Raw genomic sequence first — 15875 nt, forward strand, 5'->3', positions numbered from 1 at the left:
TATATGCTAGGAAAAAAAGAAAAAAGAGAAACATTTCTTTGATGAACTGATTAAGAGAAACAAGGCTATAACTAGGAGAGAGCAATTTGGACTTTGCCCAGGGATGATGAATTGAAAGCCCTAATATAAACTGCAGTCTCTTAGTGGCATAGAAGAACAGAGCTTACGGGGTGGCTAGGTGGCGCAGTGGATAGAGCACTGGCCTTGGAGTCAGGAGTACCTGGGTTCAAACCCAGCCTCAGACACTTTAATAATTACCTAGCTGTGTGGCCTTGGACAAACCACTTAACCCCATTGCCTTGAAAAATCCAAAAAAAAAAAAAAACAAGAAAAAAAAACAGAGCTTGGCATCTGGTTTATGAAAATAATTAAAAAGGAAGCCCTCGCATGATAGGCTGGGCTGAGTCGCTCCCCTGCTCCACACCACTCTGCATCCCAGAAGTAACCTCAAACTTCCTAGGGACCCCAGTGCCCCTGTGAGGAAAATTGCCAAAATGAGGCCAAATAGGTCTTATTTGTGTACTAACCTCAGGCACAAAATTTTCTAAGTAGTTGTTCTGAATAGGGATAGGAAATGTCAGCTGATGTAGCTAAGAAAGATTAATTACAGAGCACCTTGCCCCCCACAGCCTGCTGCCCCCAACAAGAGAAAGAATGGAAGGGGGGAGAGAGGGAGAGAAATAAGGTGGGAGAGAGAGAAGGAGACAGAGAGGAAGGGAGAAAGAGAGAGGAATGTGAGTGGGAGAGACGGAGAGACAGAGAGAGGAGAGGAAAGAAGAGGAAAGGAGAGAGAAAGACAGGAGAGACTATGAGTGAGAGAGGAGAGGAAAGAAGAGAGAAGGCAGAAAGAAGTGTAAGGGAAGGAAGAGAGGGAGAGAGAAGGAGGGAGGAAAGGAGAGAGGAAAGAAGAGAGGATAAGAAAAACAGACAAGAGGAGGAGAAGAGAAAAAAAAGATGAGAGAGAAAGAGAAGGGAGTGAGTGAATGAGAGATTCAGACAAGGAGCTTTTGTGGTAGTTGATGGGAGAGAAGTGCAGGAATAAAAATTTCTTCTGTGGAGATACCAAATATCTGACTCAGCTCATGACTGCCCCCACTATGTGACCCTTCAGCCACAGGGGCTGTGCCCTGAGACTGTGGTGGTGAGAGACCCCGTTCTGTGAATGCTATCTGGGAGAGCATCCTCATTCCTCTACTCTGTGTGTGCCCTTTCCCTGGGGAATGCAGGTGAGTGTGCCTCTGAAGAGACCATCTCAAGAAAAGAGAACCTCCTAGGGCTGGGTTGGGGCAGGAGACCCCACCACTACCTCTTTCACAACTCAAGCCTTTGCCCTCCACCCCCACCCCCAGTATCCTGGTCCCACTCACCTGGCCGTCCCTGTCCCTGAGTGCCAGTAGCACAGGGGAGCTCTGGCCCTCCATCCTCCGATACAGGCTCTGCAGGCTGAAACCATCCCTTGCAGTGCAGTAAACCAGAGCCCAGGAGTGACCAGTGAACCGAGGTGGGAAGTATGGGATGAGCTGGGGACAGAAATAGGAGCATGGAGCATTTCCTCAGTCAAGGTTAGGGAAGGGCTGGGAGACCAGAAGAACTTAGACTAGGAATAAGTCATTGAAACCAAGGGATGAAAGAGAAGATCTGCCCTAGCCACAGAATTTGGAAATATGGAAAGGTACTTGAGCCTTTAAACCACAAGTGGTGGGGGGTGCAACATATTATCATTTTATAAATGGGGAAAATTGAGGTTCATGGCAGAAAAATTACCAGTCCTATTTCCCCTAGAAAGTCAAATAATAGAGCCAGGACAAGACCCTAGATCTCTCTCCTGCTAGCCTATCCCTGACATTGTCCAGGTAGACAGTCTTCCTCCAGGAGCCCTCTCAGACTCAGATCCAAAGTCCGTAAGTCCCCAGCAGTAGTCGTCCATACCTGTCTGAATTCCTCTGCACACAGGACTTTGCTCTCCCCCAGGTTGGAGATCCAAGCCTCCTCAGTGCCAGGGCCCTGGGCACTTGGTTCAGCCTGGAGCTCATCCTCGGCCTCAGCCTCTCCTGGCAGAGGGTCATCTGGTTGACTGGGCTGTGAACGAGAGCAGTGGATTCAGGTGTGGTCTGTAGGGGCTAGGCAGTGAAGAAGGCAACCTGCTTAGATAGCGACTGCCTTGTTTCTACGATAGTCATGGAAACAATCTGGAGGAGACTCTCGAGGCCATCTCATTTGAACCTCATTTTAAAGAGAAAGGAGGTTCTTTTCATGGTAGCAAAAAGGAGGGTGCCTAAAAGCAGGGAGGAAGTTTGTGGCAAAACTGTGTCTCCAGGGGTGGTTGGGTTGTCCAGTGGATAGAGCACCAGCCCTGGAGTCAGGAGGACCTGAGTTCAAATCCAGCCTCAGATACTTAATAATAACCTAGCTGTGTGGCCTTGGGCAAGCTACTTAACCCCATTGCTTTGCAAAAACCTAAAAAACAAACAAACAAAAAACTGTGTCTCTAACAGAAGAAAGGTCTGAAGTCCAATCTGCCCTGCAGGCTGCAGTTAGTCCCTCTAGGGCCCTTTCCAGGCCCCACCATCACCTCCCCCCAGTGCCCATGGGGCCATCTTGGGAGGCCAGTGATGGCCACAGGTCCCCTATTCCCCCAAGAAGAGCTCTCTTCTCAGGTGCAGCCCCAACTCCAGCTCAGCTTCTCCATTTCCAGGAGAAATTCTTCAGTCCCAAGGACATATATTTCCCCAGTTCTCTGGGGATGTAAATGGGGATATTTCCCATGGAGTTGGGCCCCACTGAGGTTGTTGTCCTGATTCAAGGGGTCCTCCAAAAAGGGGGTTCTCTGCTCCTAGCCCTTCTGAATTTGGTCTTTTCTGGGGGAGAAGTCAGGTTACAGAGACCATCCAAGAGCCCTGCCCTTAGCCCTATCCACAGTCTTTGCTATCCAGGTGTCAAGAACAAAGGCCTTATAGCTCCTGTGTGTATATGTGTGTGGGTGTGTTTGTGTGGGTGTATATAAATACATACATGTATACATGTATGTATTTATATACAGGTGTAATGATGTAATCTGTACTGCATCACAGTGGGAAAGAAACCTAAATTTAGAATCAGAGAATTGGTTTCAAATACAGGTTTGACCATTAATATTCAATTTTTTCCCTCCTCTCTGGGTCTGGAGTTTCATCATCTGTCAAATAAAGTTGGACTAGAGCAGAGGTTCTTAACCTAGTATCTACAGATAGATTTCAAGGGTGTCCAAGAACTTGAATGGGGGAAAAAATTACATCTTTATTTTCACTAACAATTTAGCATTTTCTTCCATTGTAAATGTTGACCATAGTAGTCACCAAGAGAAATTACAGATATTTTCATATCACATTGAAATTTTTGTAGATATCTTGAAATATCATTGTCCATCACTACTTTGAAATTACTGTGGTTATTAGACCCTTTAATTTACCTATATTTTATTTTTTTAAAAAATATTTATTGATCCATTCAAAAGAACCTGCAATAAATGCCTATAGCAATCTACTGTTTGACAAACTCAAAGATAACAGCTTCTGGGATAAGAACTCACTATCTGACAAAAATTGGAAAATAGTATGACCAAAACCAGACAGAGTTTCACATCTTACTCCCTAAACCAAAATAAAGTCAAAATGGGAACAGGATTTAGACATAAAAGGCAACACCATCAAGAAATACTCTATCAGATCCATGGAAAGGGGATAAATTTATGACCAAACAAGAATTAGAGTGCATCATAAACTGCGAAATGAATGATTTTTACTATATTAAATGAAAAAGGTTTTGCACTAATAAAATCAATGCTGCCAAAATTAGAAGGAAAGCAGAAATCTGGGAAACAATCTTTACAACCAGAAGTTGTGATAAAGGTCTCATTTCTAAAATATATAGAGAACTGCATCAAATTTATAAGGTTACAAGTCATTCCTCAATTGGTAAATGGTCAAAGGATATGAGCAGATAGTTTTCAAATGAAGAAATTAAAGTTTTATATAATCATATGAAAAAATGCTCCAAATTATTATTGATTAGAGAAATGCAAATTAAAACAACTCTGAGGTATTGCCTTACACCTATCAGATTAGCCAAGAAGAGAAAAAGGGAAAAACAATCACTGTTGGAGAGGTTGTGGGAGGATTAGGACATTGATGCAGTGCTGGTGGAGTTATGAATGGATCCAACCTTTCTGGAAAGCAATTTGGAGCTATGCCCAAAGAGCAATAAAACTATCATACCCTTTGACCCAGCAATTCCAATTCTAGGTCTATGTTCAGAAGAAATCATAAAAAATGTGAAAAGTCCTACATGTTCCAAAATATTCATAGCAGCTCTTTTGTAGTGGCAAAGAATTGGAAATTGAGGGGATGCCCATCAATTAGGGAATGGCCAAACAAGTTATGGTATATGAATACTATTGTTCTATAAGAAACCATAAGTGGTCGGACTCTAGAAAAGCATGGAATGAGTTACAGGATCTGATGGTGAGTGAAGGGAGCAGAACCAAGAGAACACCATTCACATTAACAACATTGTGAGTTGATTAACCTTGATGGAAGTAGCTCCTCCTAGCAGTTCAGAGCTAGAACAACCATATTAGACTGGCTGTGAACAATGTTATCCCCATCCAGAGGAAGAAAACAAAAACAAAACAAAAAACCAAGCCTTCAAAATCTGATGAACACTTTATAAAAATCATCTATTATATATCTCTTTCCCTTAATCCTAATTCTGCATAATGAAAATGACTAATCTATAGACATGTTTATCAAAAATATATATGTACAATGCTAACCTGACTGTTTGCCGCTGGGAGTGGGGGGTGGGAAGGGAGGGTGAAAGAAAATTTTGTAACTTAAAAATATATATTTAAAATAAATAAAAATAGACTTAAAAATTATTCATTTTTCACATTAATATGATAGATTTGTAAAAGTAAACATAATCCCCCTCTCAGACAGAGAAATCTCAAAAAAAAAAATAGTGAGAGGGATAAAACAGTGTGTGCCTCACTCTATTCAGATACCATCAGCTCTTTCTTTGGGATGGATCACATTCTTTATCATAAATCCATCAGAGAAATTGCTTCAATATTTTTTCCCACAGTTGCTATTGCTAGCTATATTTTCCTCCATCCTATTCCTTCTACCCCCATTTCTTCTTCTCTCTCTCTCTCCTTTTACCCTGTCCCTCCTGAAAAGTGTGTAGTATCTGACTACCCTCTCCCATGATTTTCCCTCTCTTTTATCACCTACACCCGCCTCCCCTCCCTGCCCCCTTTCTCCCATCCCTTTCCTCTCCTTTTTACCCCTCAGGTAAAAATAGATTTTTATACCCTATTCAGTGAATTTACCTATATTGTCAATGTATTACCTTGTCATTTAAGGTTGCTAGATGGTACTGTGAATAGAGAGCTAGAATTGGAGTGGGAAAGAACTTAGTTCAGATCCTATCTCAGATGTTTGCTAGCTGCATGACCCTGAGTAAACCACCTCACTTCTGTTTACCTCAGCCTCCTCATCTGTAAAATGGAGATAAATGACACTTACCTCACAAAATTGTTGTGAAGATCAAATAAGATAACATTTATTTACGGAATTCTTAAAAATGCTTGAAAAGTTTTTTGCCTTCAAGTACTTTGTAAATAAATGCTAGCTATTATTTAGTATTAATAGAAGAGAATATAAGACAATTATATCACAAATTTGACTCTTGAAACATATTTTGATGATGATATTTCAATATAATTGTATTTCTTTATAATCCTATACATTTTTATACATTTAAAAATATTCTGAGAAGGCTTCAATAGGTTTCATTTGTGGTGTGAAAAAGGCACAGTGGATAGAGCACTGGCCTTGGAATCAGAAGGACAGGAGTTTGAATCTAATCTCTGACACTTACTAGCTGTGTGACCTTGGGCAAGTCACTTAACCCAGATTGCCTCAAACCCAGGGCCATCCCCAGTCATTTTGATTCATATCTGGCCACTGGACCCAGATGGCTCTGGAGGAGAAAATGAGGCTGGTGACTTAGCACATCCTCCCTCCCTCAAATCCAATTCATGTGCTTGTCATAGAATCACCTCTCTGATGTGGTCTTCCTTGAGAATGAAGGATAAACATTAAGTTTCACTTGACTACTTAAGTAGTCCAGGATAATGAAAAGATTGAGAATGCTAGGATTAAATGATCTCTAAGATCCCTTCCAGCTCCAGTCCTGTGGGGGTGTGTGTGTGTGTGTGTGTGTGTGTGTGTGTGTGTGTGTGTGTGTGTGTTTGTGTGGTGTTTTTTCCTAGGTCTTTCCTACTAGCCTAATCCCTACCCTGAAGCCCTTCTCAGATCCTCCCAGGCTCCTCTTGCTTCACCTGGCCCCTGGCAATAGGTGGCACTTTCTTCCCCTCCCCCAAGCCAGTTTCAAGCCACGATGAATCCATGTCCTGACCACTGCCAGCCACTGCCAGCCCAGGCAGGGGCTGAGCCTGGTATAGAGCTTCAGCAAGAGGACCATCTCTAGATTGACTGTGTCCCTGTAGGGACAACCACCCTTCCCAGGGATAACCCAGGATCTTGGTCCACCCCCTGCCCTCCGGAATAGGACTGGGTCATCACACCAAGGGGCCTCTCCTCACCACTGCAAGCTCTGTGGACAGAATGCCAGACAAAGCCAGGGTTAAAGAGGAAAGGAGAGCAGTTTGCCAAGTTATGACTGGGATGCTGAGAGCTGAGGGGTCGCTGAGAGCCAGGAGAGGCTGGGCCAGATGAGGGGAACCAGCAACAGCTTTTAAGTTCTCAGGTGAATTGCCCCAAGGTCCAGTTCACACACTCATCTGAAGCTTTAGAGTCGGGTGTTTGGGGGGAATGGGGAGGGGGGAGCAGGGCCTACCAGTTGGGTGTAGCGCCACCGGAGCCCTCTCATCCTGCTGCCTGGGGCCAGGCTGGCTGTGGCTGTGTCCTGGGCAGCCTTAGGGCGGGGCAGAGAGGAGCTACAAGAGAAAGGAAAGGGAGCAGCACCTGGTTGGTGAAGGACATTCAGCTTTGCAGAGCTGCCCTTTTCGACTTTGCCAGCCTCACCCTGGTATTGACAACCCCTGCCCCACTCCTGCTATCTTGGTAGGGTTGGGCAAAAGGCATCAGGCCTTGTCCCACAGGACTCTGTCTTCTTGGGCACTGTGGTGTCTTCACTGACATCTGAACCTTAGCAATAAACTGGTCTACTCCCTTTAATTAAGGGAAAACAGACCTAGAGAAAAGGAAAGACTCACAGCTGGTTAAGAACTAAAGTGGGACTAGAACTCAAATTTTCCTGGCTTTTAGTCCCGGCTTCCCCCCCCCCCCCCCCCCCCCCCGCCATAAAACCCTTAAATCCCTTCCCATTCTCCCCCCCTCTCCTTCCCTCTTCACTTCCATGTTACCCCTTCTAGTGGTCCTTCCAAACATGGCCATGGGCCAGGTTTTCCCTACCTTACAAAAAGCCTTCCCTCAACCATATCATCCCCTCGGGCTATCACCATATGCCTGTCCTTCGCTTCCCTACTAAATTCCTAGAAAGAAGAGTCTGTATTTTCTATCTCTACTTTCCCTACCACCTTTCCTTTACCCTCTCCTCTGAGCTCTTCCTGACTCTTGGCACTCTACCTTGTTACCAGTAACTCTCTCACCCTGGGAAATACCTTTGTTCTTACTTCCCCTCCTCCATTTGGTGAACTCTTATGGGGGCCGGCCCTGGTCAGCCAGCTTTGCCCACATTGCTCCTCTCCCAGTTCTGCTCCTTATTCTCCAGTCTCCTCCAACATGCCACATTCCCTCTTGTCCCCTTGCTTCTCAGCTGACTGGGGAGCTGGAGGGTAAGCACCAAACTTCTCCCTTATAGAGGGCAGAAATTGAATTTCCAGCTTGTTCTCTTTTGTGTCTATAGCTCTACCTGGTTTCAATACCACCAAACAAGATATCCCTCCCAGAAGAAGCTCGACACTTCTCATGCTGTTACCATGCTGCTCATTTAAACCTTCATACCACTCCTCTCAACCTCCTCTATGATTGGAGACCTTCCTTTATAGAAGGCAGAAACTGGATTTGTATTGTTTTCCTTCACTTCTAACATTTGGAGACCTTTTTTTTTTTTAATATATCCCCTTGGCATCCTATTGTCTGAAGTATAACAAAAGTATTTATTATTATCATTATTATCACTATTTCTATTATTATTATTATCATTATGGATAGGGTTTGGATTATGATTTCTCTTGATATTGAGAACTTCAAGATGAAAATGTTCCTACTCTGAATGTGGATTGACACTTTCTACAGCTTATAGTTTTGAAGCTGCCTAGAGCACAAGAGAGGATAGAGTGCTGAGTCTGGAGTCAAGAAGACTCATATTCAAATCTGGCCTCAGAAACTCTGACTCTGAGCAAGCCCCTTAATTCTGTTTGCCTCAGTTTCCTTATCTGCCAAGTGAACTGGAGAAAGAAATGGCAAATCACACTATCTTTGCCAAGAAAACTTCAAATCTGTCCCCAAAGAGTCCAACATGATTTAAACAACTGAACAATAACAGTGAAAGCACCAAGAAGTTAGGTGACTTGCCTAGGGTCACACATCCAATATATGCATCAGAATCAGAATGTGAAAGCAGGTCTTCTTGGTCTTCAGGGCTGGTTTTCTATCCACTATGACATAATGCCTTGTTGTTATTATTGCTAATTCACCAAGTTTATTAATAAATTATTATCTTTATAGTACTATATTATATTATGTATCATTATATTGAATTTATTATAAAGAGATATGACATAATATTCTAACTAGGTTTACTGTTGTTTATATATTTTGTTTATATATTTAATTCATTTATATATTTTATTATATTTCGTTTATATCTAGATAATGGCTAACACCCATCTCCACCCCCATCATTATTGCCCTTCTGTGACCTTGTCTGCACAGTTAAGTTGATGGCCCCTGGGGACTGGACTCTCTAGTATTTCAGGCTCATGGGATTTAGAGTTGAAAATCACATAGCCATTCTGGAGGTGGAATTAAGTCAAGGAACCCCGAGACCCTATCAAAAACCAGGCTTCTCTCCCTGTAAATAATATCAGACTCAAGACCAAGTTCTCATGGTGTACATAGAGGGTACACTCACCCACAAAGCCCTCTGAGCCTCTTCTTCCAACCTCCAGAAGACTTGGCCCTGGAAAGGTTTTCTTTGTTTGCCTCCAGGGTGGGCAGGTTGAAACCTTGCTTTTCTAGACTGGCTTCCTTACTCGAAGGGCCAGGTTTTCTCCTCCCTTCCTCTCAGTTCTGGCTCAATTACTGTTGTACCCCTAGAGTCTGGAGTTCTCTCAGGGCTCTTATATGAATTAGCTTAGACTCTTACCCTTCCCTTCTCAAGACCCAGCCCCTGCTGCAGCTTCTAGTTCCAGCTGGAAAGGCTCAAACAGTTATCACCTTACACAATAAATTTGAACTCTATAAACACATACAAATATACTCTTTCCCCCCATTCAGGCTAAGAGCAACCAGAGGAGCCCAGAGTTTTTCAACCTCTGATTCATCCATCCATCCATATAATAATAAGCAATTACTAAGTATCAGGAATCTAAGAACACAAAAACAGATATATAACAGGTCCTATTCTCAAGAATAACTTACATTTGATTAGACTTTAGTCCCCTTTCCCCCTAAAAAAGCAAATCCACCTGTGCAGATTCCACCCTTAGGCCTTCCTTCCTGTACGACTGAAAACTTTGATTCCTGTTAATAGGCAAAAACTGTGTAATTATAATAACCATCTTGGTCCTAGAGAAAAGTTAAGAAAATATGCCCCCCCTCCTTTCTTAGCAGAGGTAGGAGAGAGACTCCATGTTTGAAAGAGTTCATATTTTGTCTCTGTTTATCAGCTGGTTTTCTGAACTGCTTTTCCCCCCCTTTTTAAAAAAATCTTTGTTGCCAGTCTAATGGGCTATGTTAAGCTGTTCGTAAGCAGACAGACAAGGCTACCAACCACTCTTATCTTTACTCAAATATATAAATATAAATTATTGTTATCACATCTGGAAACAGTTACCTCTTGAGGCAACTATGTGATATAGTGACCATAATACAGGACTTGGAATCAGGTAAGATCTGAGTTCAAATTCTACCTCAGAAACTTAGACAAAGTAAACATTTGAGCACAAGCAGGTAAACAATTTTTAAAAACTCTAAAGCTCTCTGTACCTTTAGAAGGGAAGAAAAAGATCATCAGGCTCTGAATAGAGCCCAAATTAACTCATATGTCCTGCTGTTTCTTACTCTCTGCTGCTGCTGCTGCTCTCTCAGTCTCTCTCACCTCTGTCCATTCCTATATCTGCTTGTCTCTCTTCTTTTTCTTCTTCTCTTTCTTCCCTCCTTTCCTCTTCCTTTGTTTTCTTCTCTTTTTCCTCTTTCCCTTCCCTCCTCACCATTCCTCCTCTTTCTCCTTCTCCTTCTGCGCTTATTGCTCCTTTTCCTTCTTTTTCTTCTTCACAAGTCCAAAGGTTAGGGTATAAGGCTGCAGAATTTTTGTTTGATCGATAGGCATATATCTTCAAGCTTCTGGTCTGCCTGAGAATGAAACAATACTTATGCAAGGGGATGGGATGGCTTGCTGAATAAGGGAGTAAAGAAGGATATATTTGAAAATTAGACTGATTTAAAAACAAAAAGATATCAATACAAACAAAATGAAAAACTAATGAAGTGTTAAATCACCCTGGTAGGCAACCTGGTATAGTGAAAAGTCTTAGATTTTTGAGTTTGTAGACTGGTTTTAACCTTACTAAGCTGTGTAAATGGGGTCAAAAGCCTTAGTTTCCTTGATCTTTAAAACAAAACAATAAAACTTATAACATTTACCTCACATAGTTGTTGTAGTAAACCTCAAAATGTTATATAAATATGAATTATCACACCTTAAAAGGGTCATCTCTTTGAGGTAGCTGGTGGCACAGAGTATTGCATGCTGGGTCTGGAATCAGGAAAACCTGAAGTTCAAATCCAGTCTTAGACACTTATGAGTGATTCTGGGCATGTCACTTATCCTTCTGTGCTTCAAGAAGGATAGAGATAAAATAGAGATAAAAAACAACAACTATTTACCTTAAAGGTTTGTTATGAGGTTCAAATCAGATTTTACATATATATAAAATAAATTCATTAGATAGATGTAAAGTACTTGGCAAACTTTAAAACATATCTAAAAGATAAATGTATATTATAAATATTTTTAAAATTTCAAAGCAATATATAGAAGTATATATTATTATAAAATATATAAAATTATAAATATAAAAGATAAATATATAAAAGATAAATATATGCTATTATAAATATATTTAAATTATTATAAGCTGCCATGAGTTACTAACATGGCATGATGTTTGTTTGTCCCTCATTCTGGAAGAAGACCATGACATCAGGGAGGTGATATTATGATAAACAAATGAAATGGATTGAGAGATGGGGTGCTATGCAAAGACCCCAACCTCACTTTTTCCTATGGAGTCATCTGGGTCCAGTGACCAGATCTGAATCAGGATGAATGAAGATGGCTCTGGATGCGAAGCAATCAGGGTTAAGTGACTTGCCCAAGGTCCCAAAGGTAGGAAGTATCAAATGTCTAAGGCTGGGTTTGAACTCAGATCCTTCTTCTCCAGGGCTGGCCCCTAGCTGACATGACATACCTTTGAGTCAAAGAGAACTATGAAGAGAGGCTGAAGGTATCTAGAGAGGTACCTGAAATTGGAGATGGATTGGCGTAAGGTAGAACAAAGATAGAGCAGTCTTTCTTCACAGAGAATGGAAGAGCAGGAGGAAAAAGTCCCTTCCTCAAACTTTTGACAACACATTGAGGTGGAAAGAATGCAGATCTTACCTTGTATGAGTTCAGAAAAAACTCATTCTCTCTCTGAACTTCTGTTTAAAAGAAAAAAAGCAGTAAACCACTCCCTGGTCCATCTTTCTGTTTGCTTGTATTTTTATTCCCAATGATTGGTCATGTCCCTGGTACACAAAGAGCTTAATGAATGCTTGTTGACTGACTGATCCTCTCTCATAAGATGGTTGTGAGGATCCAAGGAGATAAGGGGTCTGGAAATGCCTGGGAAAATCTAGAATCCTGAATCAGGCAGAAGGAGGGCTTGTTATATTACCCATCAGCTCCCTTCTTCCCCCAGGAAGGTGAGTCAACTACAAGGCCTGCTAAGCCTCATAGGACTTCTGCCCCAATGCTCCATGTGCATCCAAGTGTAGGCACCCCAAACAGGAGGGGCTAACCAGTACCAAGTTGGCAGAGCTGGGGAAAGAAGGATCCAAAATCTTCCTTCCCTGGGAACCAGGAGCCAAAGGACACTGCTTCTGCAGGTCCTTTGTAGGAGGCAGGGCACAGGGAAAGGAACAGGAGCCCTTGACCCTCTGCCCAGTGAGTTATCAGGTCTCCTAAACAACTCCAAGGAAGCAGCAAGCCTAGAGGGAAGGCAGGGCAGGAAGGAGGGCTGAGTTCAGCCCCAAAAATCTGGGATCCTAGCAGACTCTTTATTATGGGAATAGCAGTCAGGTGGCAGGCTATATTGCCAGTTAAAACATGACTGTTGCAATGGGTGTTTTGTCTGTAAACAACTCTGGAACACACAACAGCCCCTATTCTTTCCTCCCTTTTCCCCACCCCCATGCTGTCCCATTAATTCTCATTTCTAGAGAAAATCTTCTAAAAACTAGCTGTGTAACCCTGGGCAAGTCATTTATCCCTGTTTGCCTCAGTTTCCTCATCTGTAAAATGAGCTTGAAAAGGAAATGACAAACCACTCCAGTATCTTTTACAAGAAAACCTTAGATTGGGTCATAAAGAGTTCTGTCCTCTATTAGAATGCAAGTTCTTTGAGGCAGGACTGCTTCGTCTTTCTTCTTATCCCCTGTTCTTAGTACAGTACCTGGGAGACATATGTATGTATATATGCATATACGTACACACACACACACACACACACACACGGATAGTAAGTGCTTAATGAATGCTTATTAACTGACTGCCTGATCAGATAACTTTAAAGATGCAACAAAAATTTTGTTTGAAGACCCTCTGATTATTAACATTCTGTGTGACCATGATAAAAAGACCCACATATACCAAAATATTTAAAGCAACACTTTGTGGGAGCAAAAAAAAATTAACAACAAAGTAAATGCCTATCAACTATGGAATGACTAAACTATCTGTGGTACATAAATAAGGGAATAAGTATTACTAAGTTATGAGAAGCAAATATGACAAATGTGAAGAAATACATATATTCTAATGCAAAGTAAAGTGAGCAGATCCCCCCCCACAATGAACATAATAATTAAAGGAATAATAACACAACAATCAAAACTAAATATTTTATCATAAACATGACCAAGCCTGGCCCCCATAAGGAAATATGAGAAGATACATCAACCTGCTTCTTGCAGAGGTGTGGCACTGCTGAGTCCCACTTCTGGACTCCTTCAATCTTTCCCAGGCAAGCATTGGAGGGGTGGGAAACAAGGAAGACAAGGGATAGGAGATCTCCAAGTGCTCAGCTTATTTACCAAAATACCAGGGTTTAAATATCCTTCCAGTCTTTAATCCACCCCCCACTCCCGTGGCACTTAGTAAGATAAGATTCTGGTGTTCAAGGACACCAAGTAAAGATAATTTACAATGCTCCCATATACAATGTCCTAACAGTGGACCATAAGGTGAAAAATCCTTCATATAACATTAGACTTTTGGGGTATGTTCTTTAGTTTTACTATGTTTTTTTCTTCTCTTTCTTCTTTAACATAAAAGGACTTTGGGAGGAGATGGAATGGGAGTCATAACACGGGGAGAAGCAGGTGATGTCATCAGTTAAAGTCATTAATTAAATTTTGTTTTAAAAACAAAATAGCCTAGGTGGTATTGGACATCACTTCTCTCTAAGCTTCAGTTTCTTTGACAAAATTAGAGGATTAGTCTAGTTAATGGACATTCAACCTTTTAGCTCTCCTGGGTTGTATCACACAACAGAAACTTACATATAGTGTTTAATATTTATTTTTGACTATAATGTAAACCATATTGCCAGTGTGTATGATAATAAAATGTAATGGCACAAAAATATAATAACAAAAATAATGAATAGAATAATAAGATTTTTAATTTTAATTAATATTTAATATCTATTTTATTTTACTTTTCCCCCATGCAAAAACAAGTTTCAACATTCATTTCCAAAACCTTGAGTTCCAAATTCTCTCCCTTCTTTGAGGAAAGCAAATTACTTGGTATAGGTTAAAAATGTGAAGTCATAAAAAAAATTACTACAATAGTCATGTTGTAAAAGTAAACATAATATCCCTCTCTCCCCAAAAAGAGAAACCCCAAGAAAAATGAAGTGGAAAAAAAGCATACTTCAGTCTGATACCATCAACTCTGTCTTTGGGATGTTCTTCAAGTTCTCCTGAGTCACACAGCTTTACTGAGAAAAGGTAAATCATTCACTGCTGATAATCCTGCAATATTACTGTTACTTTGTATAAAATGCATTTCCCATTGCATTTGCTTTTGTAAGTTTTTTTACTGAGAGTGTCCTGTTCATCATTTCCCACAACAGAACAGCATTTCATCTCAATCACATACCACAATTAGGACATTTAATTTTTAAACAAATAATGACATGTAATTTTTAATGGAAACAGAGTCTGCTTTTTCAAGACTAGTGCATCTATATCTGGTTTGATAGAGATTGTAGTGATGTGAAGAATATTTTCAAGATTCTGGTCTGAAATTTTTGTTCTATTTTTACTTTTTGTATGCTTCATATGGGAAAAAAATTTGTTCACAAATATACATACTCCCAAAAGAGATGTCATGAAATGCCAGGTATTTTTCTTGAGGTAAGTACAACTTCTAAAAAGTCCAATAAAGATGCTTGAATAAATTTTATCTTTAAGATGACTATCTGATTGTAATTCTATATATTCTGTTTGCAAGTTTGCAGGCAATGTGCTGAAATCAATTGAGAATGGAGTAGCAAATATATTGAATTGTAGTTGGTGTTTTCCAAAATCTTGAAATCTACACCTACACAAAAATTGAACATGTACTAGGGCATAAAATCTTGAAATCTATTCTCAAAGTTCTGTAACAAAAGAACAATTATGCTGTTGCAATTAAATGTCATATAACATGTTAAAATAACATAATTCTTATATGTATAACTTCTGTAAAAAAAATTGGGGGGAGGGGCTGTGAGACCACACAATGTTAATTACATTAAAAAGTGAAGTTACGTTAGTTAAGGGTTAAACTGGTATGTGATGTTGCAGCACTAGTGCTGCAACTCATTCTTCCATTTTCTAGTTATGCATCAAGGGCTGCATGAATGGACTTTGAGGGCCATATTTTGGACACACCTGGTCTAGATGGCTTGGAATGATGGTCTCTTAAGATGATCTTAAATTCCCTTTCATTTCTGATGCACTGTGGTTCTGATTACTCAGAGATCAAGTTAACTAGCTTACAAAGCAGTGTTTATGAAAGTAATAGAACATTATTGTATTATGAGAAAAAATGAAAGGTATTTTTTTTAGAGAAACTTAGGAAAATTTGTATTAATTGTTACAGAATGAGGTGAGCAGAACCTGGATAGCAATTTATACAATAACAACATAATAAAGAAAAGCAACTAATATCTAAGAAGGCTTTTCAGTATAATGAATTGTTAGTCATCTCAGAAGATTAATAATAAAACATGCTTCCTAGTACCTGACAGAGTTTTTGATGTGATGAACTCAAGTTGCAGAATGAGAATATATTTTGGGGTATGGTCAAAA

General features: G+C 40.5%; 1 protein-coding gene across 1 annotated transcript in view; it reads right to left on the bottom strand.

Annotated features, from left to right (window-relative positions):
• The window catches only part of TLDC2 (TBC/LysM-associated domain containing 2), a 34173-nt gene that overhangs the window by 12189 nt on the left and 6109 nt on the right, over positions 1-15875 (bottom strand). The window contains exons 2-5 of the mRNA XM_074202134.1: positions 9163-9311; positions 6901-7000; positions 1930-2079; positions 1368-1520 (exon numbers count right to left, since the gene is read on the bottom strand). Coding sequence (XP_074058235.1) covers positions 1368-1520; positions 1930-2079; positions 6901-7000; positions 9163-9311 — 552 coding nt within the window. The remainder of the gene's footprint in view (positions 1-1367; positions 1521-1929; positions 2080-6900; positions 7001-9162; positions 9312-15875) is intronic.

The sequence above is a fragment of the Macrotis lagotis genome, chromosome 1 (genome assembly GCF_037893015.1).
Source record: "Macrotis lagotis isolate mMagLag1 chromosome 1, bilby.v1.9.chrom.fasta, whole genome shotgun sequence".
In the NCBI taxonomy this organism is placed as follows: domain Eukaryota; kingdom Metazoa; phylum Chordata; class Mammalia; order Peramelemorphia; family Peramelidae; genus Macrotis; species Macrotis lagotis.